The following is a 15316-nucleotide window of genomic DNA, read 5'->3' on the forward strand; positions in this document are numbered from 1 at the left end:
AAACTTGTTCTAGAGCCTGATTACAAGAGGTACTGCAAAGACTGGAAAGATCCAGGGTTAAATGATCTAGAGAAGAATTTTCAGGTTGAGAAAAAGTTGATACAAAGACTCTGAGGCCTGAATTAGCTTTGAAGCTTTCGGGAGCCAAAAGACGTCTCTTCAGAAAGTCTAGACTGTATGTGGTGTGCTGAGGTAAGAGCACAGGAACCAAGGCCTCTAGGGGCAAGAGAGAATTCAGTGCCAAGGGCTTTAGATGCTACTGGAAAGTTTGGAACAGGAAATGGCCTGGGCTGACGCACATTTATGGATCATTTCCATTAGATTATGTAATAGATTGTGGAGGGCTGTGGGTGGGGATTGGAAAATCATTTATGAGACTATCGTAAGTGAGAGTCATGGAGAGAGCAAGGGAAGGATTTGGAGGTCAGTCTGACAAGGAGTCCCAGTAGTCTGGAGGTAGATGAGGAGGGAAGCATATGATGGAATGTGACTCACGCGGATGCTTGCACTACGCAGTATCGGTTCTGTTTACTTCAATGTCAGTAGAATGTGGCTGCAACTCTCCTGGGCTGAAGTTATAACAGCCTGGAGTCTGTGTAGACAGGGAATGGGACTGTGTCAGTACCAATGTGATAGGGAGTGATGATTTGATAAGTTAAATCTTGTATGCAGATGGTGCCAGGTGCTTAGCTAGCTTGTGGTGACTCTCCACTGTCGTTCGGAGGACTGAGACACAGAGGTAGTGCTTACACTCAATGACCTGTTTCGATCCTGTCTGAACTACCCCATAAGGAAATGTCAGACTGGGAGGACAACTTGAGAAAAGTTAAAGTTACTGAGCTTTTCAACAAAAGATGGAGGAGTTTAACTTCCTTTAAAAAAACAAAACAAAACTCCTACCCTCTGTGGCACAATGCACAGAGGTCTGTAAGTGGGAGAATGTCATGGGTTCACAGAGCAGAACACTGAATACATAAACAAGTGTACTGGCTTGAGGTGCACACTTGCACTTGAGTGTGCGTGTGCGTGTGCATGTGCGTGTGCGTGTGTGTGTGTGTGTGTGTGTGTAAAAGTCATTCACCCATGGATATCACTGAAAGCTGTAGGATTGTACTTGGAGATGACTAAGTCCAATAACTGTGGTCTCAGTAACCTTTAGGAATAAAATAGAACTATCCTTAGTAGAGAAGAGCCAGTTCCTTACCAGTGAGGAGTGAGGAGAGATAAGTTTATCAACCATATAATTTCAGGAGAGTCTTCCCCTAACTCTATTTCCTTGGCTACTGAGGGAAAGTGGGGGAAGGAGCTTATTAAGCCTATGTTGGAAGGAGAGATAACAAAACCATTTCCCTGTAAATTAATTAAATCCCACTCTATCAGTGTTCACGACTCCCATTCTAGAACACATTCTGTGTCCTATAGGATAGAAATGTGAACAGGAGAGAATGATAAGCTGTGGCAATGTAGCTGGGAAGAATTAGACTTCAAAGCACTGAAAAGAATTCCAGCTTTCAGAGAATGTGTGTGATTCCCAGAGGCAATACTTTGCATGATGATTAGGCAATCATGACCTATTTAGTTTGATTTATGATGAAAAGAAAATCTATGGTATGCTAATGAAAGATCTTGGCATATTTTCTTCAGCAGTAGGATTCACATTGCCATAGGACCCAGTGAGGAAGAATTACATAACGGACTCCAATTGTCTCCTTTATAGAAATAGCTGAGGGATACAGAAGCAGGACAAAGGGTCGTGTGTGTGTGTGTGTGTGTGTGTGTGTGTGTGTGTGTGTGTGTGTGGTGTTGTTGTTGTTGTTGTTGTTGCTCTGGTTCTTGTCCATTTTGTTCATGCCTAGACTTCTTTTATTGTCTTTTAGGCCTCAAGGAGGCAGAGTGCAGATGGGTGCCCTCAAGAAGGCAGAGTGCAGATGGGTGCCCTCAAGGAGGCAGAGTGCAGATGGGTGCCCTCAAGGAGGCAGGGTTCAGATGGGTGCCCTCAAGGAGGCAGAGTGCAGATGGGTGCCCTCAAGAAGGCAGAGTGCAGATGGGTGCCCTCAAGGAGGCAGAGTGCAGATGGGTGCCCTCAAGGAGGCAGGGTACAGGTGGGTGCCCTCAAGGAGGCAGAGTGCAGATGGGTGGCCTCAAGGAGGCAGGGTACAGGTGGGTGCCCTCAAGGAGGCAGGGTGCAGATAAGTGCCCTCAAGGAGACAGGGTACAGGTGGGTGACTTAGAGCCAGTACACTTGTTTATGTATTCAGTGTTCTGCTCTGTGAACCCATGACATTCTCCCACTTACAGACCTCTGTGCATTGTGCCACAGAGGGTAGGAGTTTTGTTTTGTTTTTTAAAGGAAGTTAAACTCCTCCATCTTTTGTTGAAAAGCTCAGTAACTATGCTATAGATAGGGAAAAATACAAGCCAACTCGCAGCATTTCAAAGACTTCACAGTGCTTGAAAAGCGAGGTTCAGTTTATGATTTATTTGCTCTTTGCTGGTGGGCTCGTTTTCCAGGTCACCCTGGTCCAAATAATAATTCTCTCTCTTTGTGAGGAGTGCTTTGTAGTTCTGCTGCATTCAAGTATCAGTAATAAATAAAGACCTAATATTAAAAGTTGTGCACACCCTATCTCCCATGCAGTTAGTTTTCTTTACCTGTGGGATTCTATTATATTACCCAAACTGGGAAGTAGATTCTTTTCTCCAGAGAGAAGTGGTACATTTATATTTTAATAAAATATTTAGGGTGTCTTTGGAAGAAAATGACCCTAAATGGTTTTGTGTGTATGTCCTTAACGAGATGTTGAAATGCACTTGTTAAGGGAATGCATTCTTTTAGATCTTTTCCTAGAGGACATATATTCATGTTGTGAAATATCTTGTAAAAACAGTTGATGTTTCAGTTCTTTCTTCTAGTTATATGTAGAAAATGCTTAAGTCCAAATCATGCACTGCCGTATACAATTGTAAATCCTGTGCTATATGTGAACTATCAAGGGAATTCATGCAAAAAATCAGTAGAATTCTTTTTATTTGGCTTGGAGAGGAAGACCCCCACAGAGATCTACAGAAGATGCTCTATGTACGGGCTAAACAGCTCCCCTGCCTATTAAGTGCTTAACCTTGAACCAAGCTCAACTGGTAATAAGCAGAGGCTACTTTCCTGTTAACTGCAATTCAAAAACAGGAAGTTTACTCATGTAAAACAAAACAAAACAAAAACAAAACCTGCTGGTGAGGAATCTTGGGTGAATTCATACACATGAACACTCAATAGATGGTAGGCGCTGTTACTGTCAGAGCTAAACCTTTGCAAAGCACCAGTCACTTGCTAGGTAGCATGTGGCTCTTATCTGCAAGGGCTCATCCCTGTCCTCGGCTGGAATCTGCTTTACCACATTGAGGCTGATCTTCTCCCTCACCACCTTCAGGCCACAGTTGTTCAGCATTGGAAATGTCACACTGGAAACTCCAGCAGCTCAAGTCAAGAAATGGAACTGAAAACCATTTCCTGTTTCTCATCGTCCTGAGGATCTTGCTTTAGTTGACTGAGGCACTGAGATACAGCGACAATAAACAAAATGTGTTCCCAAACCTCAGGACGTGCAGGCAGGTCCCAGAGATGGCCACCAGCTCTAATCACAACACAACAGAAAGGTATTCTGAAAGAGTTGTACAAGAGGTGGTAGGACCAGGAGAAGCATGAACAGAGACCTCATGTAGCTTGGACTCTCAAGATGTCTGCCACCAAATGCACAAGTGACAGCAAGCAGGGAATGTCTCCACACTGCCACCATCACCTAAAGAAAACGTTATGGTTACCCTGCTTTATCAGTTATGTGAGGTCCAATGGTGTAAACCATCTTTGGTTTAAAATGAGATCTGCTAGTGACTAGAGGTGTAACCCAGCAGTAGAAAGTGTGCTTAGCATGTGGGAGCTAGAGGTGTAACCCAGCAGTAGAAAGTGTGCTTAGCATGTGGGAGCTAGAGGTGTAGCCCAGCAGTAGAAAGTGTGCTTAGAATGGGTGAGCTCCTGGGTACAATTTGCAGCATAATTCCCAGGCAGACAGATAAATAGATGCTAAATTAGAGATAATATAAGAGGATTTCATTTTCTAAAATGCTGCATATATAGTTTCGTATTTGAGTTACAAGTTTGCCTAACCAGTCGGATTAGTATTTACCTTTCATTATTTGACTATTATTAAAGGGAGTTTTAAATGCTATGGTTGAAAAACAATTTTAACTATCAACAGTACAACCCAGGCCTGGCTCCACGGCCTAAGACAAGTAAAGTGTGGGTTGGTGACATAGCTCAAGGATCCAAGTGCTTGCCATGTAATCTTGATGACCTGAGGTTGATATCTGGAGTCCACCAAAATCCTGAAGTGCTGGCTCACTCCTGCAATCGCAGCACCCACTTCCATAGAGATGTGGGAGGCAGAGATGGGAAAATGCCCTGGAAGCTCCTGGGCTAGCTGGCTGGCAGTACACATAGCTACGGGGTCAGTAAGAGAGACCCTATCCCAACGAGATACCAGGAGAGAACAGTTCCTGAGAGTACCTCTTGTCTGACCTCCACATGCATACTGTGGCACACACACACACACACACACACACACACACACAGCACACTATATGCCTATAAAATAATGATGAAATTAGACTTTGATTTTAAAAAGAGTAAAGTGCAAACATACTTTTGGGGGTAGTGGGGGAGGATCAGTGGCCCGATGGGAGTGCTAATTTTCAGGGATCAGGATCCCAGCATCTAGGTACAGTTAAGATCAAGTTCAGCCAGGAACTTGAACACATAGAACAACAGGGTGTGGACAATGTACAACCCCTGAGGTACCCTTCACGTAGGCAGCGCTATAAGTGGTGTTCCTTGGAGCCTCTAAGTACTCTGAGTTCAATGACCTACTTCTCCTAGGCCCTTGGTTGCTATGGTGTTGGTAATCACTTCCCACATATAACTCCCTCTCACTGCCTACCCCTTGAGATCTTTTTTGGTTATTGATTCTAAGCATCATGCAAAATGACTACTAACTGTTCTTAAGAAACAGTTTGCCTAATGAAGAGGCAGAAAAAGAAATACACACACACACACACACACACTTTAGAATTCTGAGTGTGTGTGTGTGTGTGTGTATATTTGTGAGTGCGGTTGCTTACGCATGTGTTTACATGTGCATGGAGGCCAAGAAGACAAGCTCAGGTGGTGTTCCTCGGGCCTTGTTCCTCTTTGAGACAGGGTTTCTCACACATCTTAAAATTCTTAAAATACGGTGTTATCATTTCTCTACGTGAAACTGGAGCTATAAAAGGCTGACCCGACTCACCTCAGTGTCATCTCCAAGGCGACAGGACATTATGGGGGCAGGGAGGTACCAGCTCTGTCACCATGGAGCCACAGCACTTTCCCATGCCTCCATTTACCATGTGCAGTCGAAGGGACTCTGTTCAAATGGCCTTCTGATGTAACTTTAACGGCTCAGAGCCCCAAATTCAGTTCTCAGCATCGCACATACACACGAGAAAAACAAACAAAAGGACAAAATGGATTTATGGATGATTTCTCAGAAATAGGGAGCCCTGGCATCCTTAGTCCTGCATCGAGCCATGCATAAGGCTGCACTGTGACAATGAATTTGAAAGTATAAATAGAGTTCATTTTTCATTGGTGACACGTAAGTGTCACTAACACAAAAGTCAACAGATCCTTGTGTGTACCTCCCTCCCATTTTGGGAAGCGCCTTTAAAACAATGTAACAAACACCGCTTACAATCTGACCTCATTCCTAGCCAGTTTTAAATTCAGTCATCCAATTCAAAATGTCACACGTGTGTTCAAAAGAGCTCTTATCTCAAAACTCAAAAGCCTTCTCAAACGCTTAGTGTTAAACTACATAGACCAGCTTACAGTAAGAGTAAATATGCAGGCTAATTGCAAGAAACTGCCAAAGCAGCGCCAGATTGACATCAGAAGGAATTTTCTAGTAGCCCAGCTCAGCCTCCTGTGAAGATCACAGTTGCTGCCCCATTCTCTTCCTGTTTCCTTTGGAGCGTCTTTCAGGCCACTTGAGTCAGAGCTGGGTGGCTGGCTGCCCAGGAGACATTCTTCGCTCAGACTTCCGTGACTGCCTTTTCTTCACTTTCTGTGACCCCCTTCCACCAACTGCTTAACTTTTTAATGCTGGCATTCACATGGCCAAGGCTCCAAGAAGCTCTGGCCCTATTGGACTGAGACTAAAGGTGCCTTCTGGTCTTCCTCAGAGCGTAGGTTTTTTAACCCTCCAAAGTAGGGCACTGACATTAACCTAACCCCTTTCTTGCCAAATGTGATAGATATCCCAAAGCAGAACAGTTAGAACAGAGTCCCCCAGGTTGGATGGGGCCTGGCATCTTCAGGGAGCAGTGACGCATCTGGGCTGGCTGAAATGGTGAACAAGGAAGAGGCAGAGGGTGTGGTGGTTAGCCTGAGGGACCAGGTTACATAAAGCTATGGAAGGTCAGTGCATACGGACCTTGGATTTCTCTGTACGCTAAATGAGAAGTTGGTGAAGGGTGTGTGCAGAAAAGAAACACATTTGGCTTGATTTTTTTTTTTTTTTTGAGACAGGGTTTCTCTGTGTAGCTTTGTGCCTCTCCTGGAACTCACTTGGTAGCCCAGGCTGGCCTCGAACTCACAGAGATCCGCCTGGCTCTGCCTCCCGAGTGCTGGGATTTAAAGGCGTGCGCCACCACTGCCCGGCTTGATTTTTTTTTTAATGAATGTAAAGCAATATTTTATTTTTTTATTTTATTTTTTATTTTTTTTTTAAGATTTATTTATTATTTATACAGAAGAGGGCGCCAGATCTCATTACAGATGGTTGTGAGCCACCATGTGGGTGCTGGGAATTGAACTCAGGACCTCTGGAAGAGCAGTCGGTGTTCTTAACCGCTGAGCTATCTCTCCAGCCCTTGGCTTGATGTTTTAATGACATTTTCTGCCTGTTGTGTTGAAAAAACAGTGTAGGGAGAGAAACGCAGGAATGGGAAGATAAAATAGGAAAACGTTGCAAGAGCCCAGGTGAGGGATGGCGCCCGATGAAGTAAGGAGCAGTAGAGGCGGTGGGAGAATTGCCAGGCTCTAGTTCTACTGTGAAAATGGAAATGTGTGGTAGTATTGTGTTCCCCCAAAATATTGTGTACCCTAATAAACTTATCTGGGGTCAGAGAACAGAAAAGCCACTAGATACTTAGGATAGGCAGTGGTAGCACACACCTTTAATCCTAGCATTCCAGAGGCAGAAATCCATCTGTTCAAGGATACAGTCAAGCATGGTGACTCACGCCTTTAATCCCAGAAAGCGAGCCTTTAATCCCAGGGAGTGTTGGTAGAAAGCAGAAAGGTATATAAGGCGTGAGGACCAGAAACTAGCAGCTTTTAGCTGGTTAAGCATTTGGCTGGTTAAGCTTTTAGGTTTTGAGCAGCACAGTTCAGCTGAGAGCCATTGGGATATGAGGACACAGAGGTTTCCAGTCTGAGGAAACAAGATCAGCTGAGAAGTTGGCCAGGTGAGGTTAGCTGTGGCTTGTTCTGTCTCTCTGACCATCCAGTTCACCCCAATACTTGGCTCCGGGTTTGATTTTATTAATAAGAACTTTTAAGACTCCTGCTACAGAAACGAATCCAGAGGGTTTCTTGATGGATTGGATATGGAGGAAAAAAGAAAAGGTCAAAGCTAGTGCCGGTCCCCCATCCAATGGATTGTTTCCTTTCCTCGCCATTGTGCCTGAGACATTTTGCGTAGGAAAAACTGTTTGGCTTTTTTTTCTTTCAGAATTGTGATATCAGTAGTAGTAGGGAGAGATCTAGAATAAAGCTAACTATAAATCTTAATCATAGTGCATGAACATGTGTTATATACATATTGTGCAGTGCGTTCCTTACCTCCACAATGCCCCCATTCTGTGTTTGAATGTACTTTTTATAGATCTGGTTTCACAGCCCCATTACTACTTCGTGAAAACTCCATCAGCATCCTAGAAATATAACTGGATAGGAATGCCAGATTTTTTTTTCTTGATTTGTTTGTAAATATATGCCCTTACTTTCCTAATTTTCTTTTTTAATATTTATTTTCAATTTGTGTGCATGCGTGTGTGCATGCATGAGTGTGTGTGTGTGTGTGTGTGTGTGTGTGTGTGTGTGTGTGTACACATAGAACTGGAGCTCGCGGTGGTTGTGAGCAGCATGATGTGGATGCTGCCTGATTGGGTCCTCTGCAAGAGCAGTACATGCTCTTACCGCCCATCTGTACATCCCCAACACTCTGATTTTGAAGGCCAAAGGCATAGCATTTAAATGCTGTTGAGCCCAGTCAATTTAGTGTTCAGTATATTGTTTTTGGATTCTGTTGAGTATTGGTTTGTTCTGAAGAACCTCAGCGCATGCCCTTTGGTGATCAGAGAGCTCTGAAATCTTGTGATAAGGATTGCCATTTTTATTCCTAATCGTTTACATTTAGTGCTATGGTAACTGCCTTATTAATAGCAGCAAGTTGTATTTTAATATTTTATATCGTATATAAACCACTTGGCACTCTGTGGCTTCACATGGTCATAATTTTCCATAATTAAAACATAAAGTCATATGTAAAAATGTACAAAGTAAAATAATGTTTTGAATAAGCTGTTTTCAGACTTCTGCAGAAAAAAAAAATTAGATTTTTCTGGAGGGTCTTCTTTTCCGTCTTTTCACCTTCTCATTCACCTGTCACCAGCCAGGGCTTGCCGTATACTACCTGCTCTCCAGAGACATAAATAAACTCCAAGTTAATGGATTTTTTTCGTGAAACATGTTAGAAATGTATAGGTTCACAGCTAGGAAGGGAAGACAGTTAAACTCAAAGGTCTGAAGTATGGCTTGTTGCTGTTTTAACATGTTTGTTTGAAATACCAGTATCTGAAAGGACTATTGTCTCTATGTAGCAACCCTCACAACAAATTTTGTCAATGGTGAGAGAATGGGGCACCAAGCTGGCATGAGACTCCAGCCGGACTCCAGGATGAAGGGCTCCAGTCACTTCTCACATCCCTTTCATTCTCCTTGTCTTTCTAGCCTCCTTCATCGCTTACTGTTCACCTCTCTAGTTGACAGCGTAAACCTGGGAGAGCTGGGCCTAAAGAGGAGGCGGACTAAAGCCCATGCAATAGTCAACTTTATGCAGAGCATCACACGATTTGTACTCTGGGGGTTACGAAAGATCACAGGAGTAAGGGGTTCAATCACAAGGACAAGCCACACATGGCAGAAATGTGTTTTCCATTGAGGCACCTGAATAGCAACAGCTGAGGGAAACTCACTCCTGTCCGCTACACCTGGGAGGAGCATGAAAACACATTCCAAGAACAGTTCTGTGTTTGGAAGAAACTGGAATCACAAGACTCTCATCTTGTTTTCTTGGAGTTTTCCCACAAGCATTCAGAATTTCCCTTGAACAACTCCATTCTTGGACTGTTTTCTGACACTTCCCATGGTTCTCTTTTATTTCTAGGTACAAGAAAACACATGAAACCCTGAGCCACGCAGGGCAGAAGGCCACAGCAGCTTTCAGTAATGTGGGAACAGCCATCAGCAAGAAGTTTGGAGATATGAGGTAAGTCAGGAGATTAAAACAAACAAAAACAAATAAAAAACAAACAAACAAAAAACCACAGGAACTCCACCAAAGAGCATTGTGTATTGGTAGGGTGTTCTTTTTCTTTCTTTAGTGGGTAAAAATGACATTGACTGGTGACAGATAAATTTTCACATTGGGATATTTTCTGTTTGAAGGTCAGTTTAGAAGCCCATCCCCAGCCTTATCCTTTCCACCAGTAAAAGCAGAAGGTAGAGGGTATGAGGGGTGGTTTCAGAACAATCCAGAACACAAAGAGCCTGGCTGTTTTTATTCGTTAACCTTTCTCTTTGCCATGGCATTCTATCTGACAAAAGCCACTTCAGGAAGAATTCATTCCATTCCATTGTTTGAGGGTACAGTCCATCCTGGCCAGGGAGTCATGGCAACAGAGCTTGGAGGCAGCTGGTCACCTTGTACCCCTAGTCAGGAAGCAGAGAGAGGTGAATGCTGGTCTCCTCTCCGTCCTGGACCCCACCCCACGGGCTAGGGAGTCTTCCTTCCAGTTTAGCCTGTCTGGAAGCAGCCTTACAGACAGACACATCCAGAGACATGTTTCCATAGTGATTCTGAATCTAATCTGTTGACAACGAATATTAAGCACCACATATCTTAATTTAAATTGATATAGGAAATTATTCAGGGGCATCTGCTCTGATAAATTATTCTGGGTTACATGTTTGTATCCAACCGTCTGGTATATTTTATATTTTAAAATGATACTATTTGGCCTATACTTCTGGCAGTTTTTTTTCTTTACTTTACCAGTATATTGACATATCTTAACCACTTACACACCTTCATGTTTAATAACTGAATTATCTTACAGTATACATCAGCAGCAAACCCTTAAACTACCCTGCACATTAGAGTCGTCCATAGTTTACAGAGACCAGGGAGGACATGAAGATAGGATATTTTTATTTTTTTATATTATATCTGAGGGAAATGTTTCTCATTGTTATTACTGTCATATTTGTATTGTTAAATGCTTGTCAATTTATTTTGAATTTGGCTGATGTGGCTTAGGAGATCTTTCTTTAGGAATTAATTTCATTTTTCTCTTAGAAACCAAATTAATTTTTTTAAGTTGCCAAGTTTTAAGTTTCCTCTTTTCAAAAACTATGTGTACATTTATGTCATAGATTTCTTAAACTGTTATTTCTCTGAAGCTTTGATAGCTAGAAATAAATATTCATGTCTTTGTATTTAGTTTCTTACATCAAAAGTTATTGGATTATGCCTCGTATTCATGAACCATTTTAAGTAGGCATTCATGTGGAAAGAATTAATTACAGATATGTACATGAATACTCTGCATTGTTTTATCTTCCTTTTTATTAATGCTGCATTGTCAAAAGACATTGAAAGCCTTCAGGGCCAGCATATGATTTTTATATTATTAGTTACTGCTAATTTTATTATAGGTCAAGTTTTCAATCGTATCAGTAGCACTAAACCATTTATTTGAACAAATAATTCCTTACCCAAGAAGGACCCTTCTGCCCATTATACTTGAGAAAATATATTTTCCAACATGTATAAAGCTTGTCTTCTACATAGGCAGTTGACAGTTTTCTCTTGAACACTAGGACCTCGCACAACACTGCCAGGTAGCTTCCCTCCATCTTTATGAGTCCATATCAATATCTGTGGAGCAGTTTTAAAATGTGTGTTCCTAGATTGCTCCTCTTCAAGACTGGAGCTAAGGCTGTAACTCAGTGGTAGACGATTTACCTTGCGTACATGAGGGAGCCCTTGGGTTCCATCCAATCACAGAAAAGGTGAGGAGAACTCAAGTAGCAATATCGCTGGGGTATGATAGAGTTCCCCGGTGTATTATGCACTCAAGTGCTAGTTTAATCTTTATTATCCGACCAACTCAAGGTGGTCCTTACACAAAGGAAATCAGGACGCATCTGTGACGGGTGACTCATTGTCTTATAAAGGTTCCTTGTGTTTCTCTAGTGAGCAACAAAGGCTGTTGCCCTAGGTAGTGTGTTGGTCTGCTGCTGTTCATACTGTGATGGGTATGAGACCCAGCTGTCACCTGCCTTTCCTCCTGTTTTAAAGTGTTTCATGAGTTAATGTAGAACTCATTTCCCAGGAGTTCAGGCTGCTCATTAATTATAACTTCGTGGAAAGAGTCACAGTTTTCATTGTGTAGTGGCTGATGTTACTACGCTAGATTTATGTCAATAGTAAAGCAATTACCTAGCAATTCATGAGGTCTGAGGTTCGAGCCTCCTTGCTTCAGAGAAACAAATAGTGGGTAAAAGTCCTGGAAAATGTACCTTTCTAGAGACTCAAATGCAGTTCTGAAAAATTTTATCAAGTTGGAAAAAGTCAGAGGTATATTTCTAGTTTTTTTTTTAATCAAGTATTACAAAGGCTTTAGTTTTAAATTTTACTAAAACAAGTAATATGTATATATTATTTAAAAATTACTCCAGATAAATACACTTAAATGAGAATTTTTTTTTTTACATTTTGTTCAAACTAATGTGGCAATTTATAAATGTTCAAATTTTAGCACAGGTATTCACCTTAAACTTTTTATTGGTTTAAAGTGTGTTATTGCCTTATACTATATAATTCTTCTGTGTGTCCCAGGACCAAATTTATGACCATGTCCAGTCTTTCTCTCCATCTGCAAATAGCGTTAGGACTGCTTACCTCACCTGGGCATAAAGCCACATCCACGAAGTGAACTCTGAGGAGGTGGAAACTGGTGGGGTGGTTTTTACAATAACAAATTGGCATCCTCTCAGAATTTCCCAGTGCATTTTGTTCAGACTGTGATCCACTGGGGACCAAATGTTCAGAGGAAGCATAGAATGGAGGCTTGCCATCAATATATCGCTGTGGGAAAAGCAACCAGAAGCAACATTTACACTAAGTGGCAGACAAAAACCTTTAAGACACATTTAGAAATGTGCTTAAATGTGCTATCGGGTGTTGTTTCTGCACCTGTAGATCCCACGGGTTGAAAATATGTTTTTAACTCGCCTTTACTGAACATGTACAGACTTTTGTGCTAAGACTCTCTAAGTAACAAGGCATAACAAATGCTTTATAACTTTTACCCTGTGTTAGGTATCCAAGTAATCAGTATAGAAGCTACACACAAACACTAAGGCATTCTATGCAAGGACTTAAGCATCCTGGGATTTCCATATCCATGGGGGCCCTGGACCACGGCCCTCTCAACTAGTGCAGGGAAGGCAGACTGTGTACTGGAAAGGACAGTGAATGAAGTTACTTAAACCTTTCTTTTGAGCTCTTGCAAGGGAACAAAAGTCACAAGGGGGTCGCGTCTGTGCATTCTGTGCTAACTCAGCCCTGATTTTCTCTCCCATGCTGCCCGGCTGCAGGTCTCATTCTATTGGGTAAGCACACACTGTTGAGTCTCTGAGGCTGCCTCCTCCCATGTGATTCCCTTCTACCCATCGGCTCTCTGCTCCCTTCACCCTGTGTCACAGCCAGAGAAACAAGCCCATTTTCTGGAGCATGCGCACAACAAGGAAGATGCCACTTGCACAGCGACTAATCCGTTCATTTAAACGCACATTCATCTCACCTGTGAATCTTTCACACCAGTGTCATTTGCTAAGCAGTCTCTTAGAACTAAATCTCCTCTGTCAGAAAAATTTCTTCCTACACTGACAGGGCCCTTAGAATTGAAAGAGGTTAAAAAACAAACAAAGTGGAAATTGAGATGGTGTTTTGTTTGTTTTTTTAAATAAAACTTGCAGATCAGGAAACAGAGAACTATTTCCTTCCTATCACTTTTCTCTGAATTTCCTTAACATTGATGCACTGACATCTGAACTTCAATTTCCATTTTTTGAAGTTGGGGGGGCAGGGATTACTGGAAAATACTTACGGTAGGAAGTTAATGGCTTCCAGTCTAAGGACTTCAACTTAAGCCTTTCTTTCTGGAATCTTAGTATGAACTTAATCCACCCCTAGCCCAGATTGTATTTAAGAGATGAACAGCTTGGCAGTACTGGATTTCCTGTAGTGATGTGTTTTAAATGCAATTTCTATGTATAGTCTTTGGGAGGCTACAGCTACTGCCTGAATGACTTCGTCTTTCCGACATTTTAGTAGGAGGCTGCCCATCCTGATGGCTTTAGTTGATAGTTTCCAGGACATGTGACAGATTCGATCCCAAACCTGTTAGCTTCTAGAGCAGTGCCTCTCAACCTTCCCAATGCTGCTTCCTTTAAATTCAGTTCCTCATGTTGTGGTGACCCCCCCCCCCCCCCACACACACACCATAAAATTATTTTCGTTGCTACTTCATAACTATAATTTTGCTACTGTTATGAATCATAATGTAAGTATCTGTGTTTTCCAATGGCCTTAGGCAAGCTCTGGGAAAGGGTTGCCTCAACCCAAGGAGTCTCCACCCACAGGTTGAGAACCACTGTTCTAGGGAGTGGCGCAGGCAGGATCTATGTTTAAAATGTAGCATGAGAGCAAGCCCTCACCCAGGACAATGGCTTGCTTCCTCCAAACTGCCTCATCCCAGTTCTGGGCAAAACTCAATAGCCAATACCAGGCAACGAGAAGGGAGATGACGAGTCAGCTACTCTAGGATTAAGAGCATCCATCTCCTAAAATTCTCAGGCATGTTTATATTTGTACTAATTGTTCTCGGCTACTAGTTCAGAATGGATGTAGACATCTCTGGCTGGTGTGTGTGGATGAACAGTGTTAGCCTAGCATGTCCTTCTTAGGATGCCCTTTCTTAACCGTCTGCCTTTTTCTGGACAGTTTCTGTACAATGGAACATTAGCATCTACCTGCCTGGTCTCTGTCCTTCCTGGGTGCGGCTCTCACTCTTCCCCAGTGTGAGAAGGAAGTGGAGACCAGGGTTGGGCTGGGGGACACCACGCCTTCTAGATTTCCTGCAAGACCCCTGGGAAAGAGCAGGGGCCTTGGCCATGGCTCATCTATTCTTCCTTATGCCCTTGGAAGCGGATTGTGGTTGCATATGCCCAAGGAAAACAAATACCATCTCGGTTGGGTGGGCAGGGAATACATCGTATATTTGAAATTGCTGTTTTAGAACTGTCAACCCAGAGTTTTTCCACAAACTTAAATTGTGCTGTCTTCTTCTTTCCCCCCTCCCTTTAATGTGCTTTCTCCTGAAGGTACTCCATTCGCCATTCCATAAGTATGCCAGCCATGAGGTAATGTGTACAAAATATTCACATCATACTAATGTAGAATGTATACGAAGCATTTATTTTTACGTGCGAGTTCCTTTTTTGTATCACTTTATGTGAAAGGAATTAGCTGAAGTGCCACACTATGCCTCATGACCGTCTTCAGGAGGGAAGGTGGCCACTTGCTGTGGACTTGGGTTTTTGACAGACACACGACCTTAAATCCAACCCTTCCTAAGATCAGAGATAAGAACTTCACCTGTCACAATCTCCATTTCTTTTTACTACCCGTTATAAGAGCTGCCTGGCATGGATCTATGAGGCCAAAACAAAGTAACATATTTGAAGCGTTGACATGAGACCTGGACCATTCTAAACACCTTTGCATAATCAGATGCAAACCTAGGAGGAAAAAAAAAGAGAGATGGGGAAAAAAACAAGAGAGAAAGATATCATTAAGATTTTTGAGATGAG

The 15316-nt window shown here is 42.4% G+C and overlaps 1 protein-coding gene across 2 annotated transcripts in view; it reads left to right on the plus strand.

Moving 5' to 3' along the window:
* Positions 1-15316, plus strand: part of Tpd52l1 (TPD52 like 1) — a 113292-nt gene that overhangs the window by 89590 nt on the left and 8386 nt on the right. Inside the window, exons 4-5 of one of the 2 annotated variants that reach the window (XM_059272597.1) lie at positions 9543-9644; positions 14828-14866. In XM_059272597.1, the coding sequence (XP_059128580.1) occupies positions 9543-9644; positions 14828-14866 (141 nt within the window). The remainder of the gene's footprint in view (positions 1-9542; positions 9645-14827; positions 14867-15316) is intronic. The other variant, XM_059272598.1, reaches the window with a different exon arrangement.

The sequence above is a fragment of the Peromyscus eremicus genome, chromosome 8b (assembly GCF_949786415.1).
Source record: "Peromyscus eremicus chromosome 8b, PerEre_H2_v1, whole genome shotgun sequence".
NCBI lineage: Eukaryota > Metazoa > Chordata > Mammalia > Rodentia > Cricetidae > Peromyscus > Peromyscus eremicus.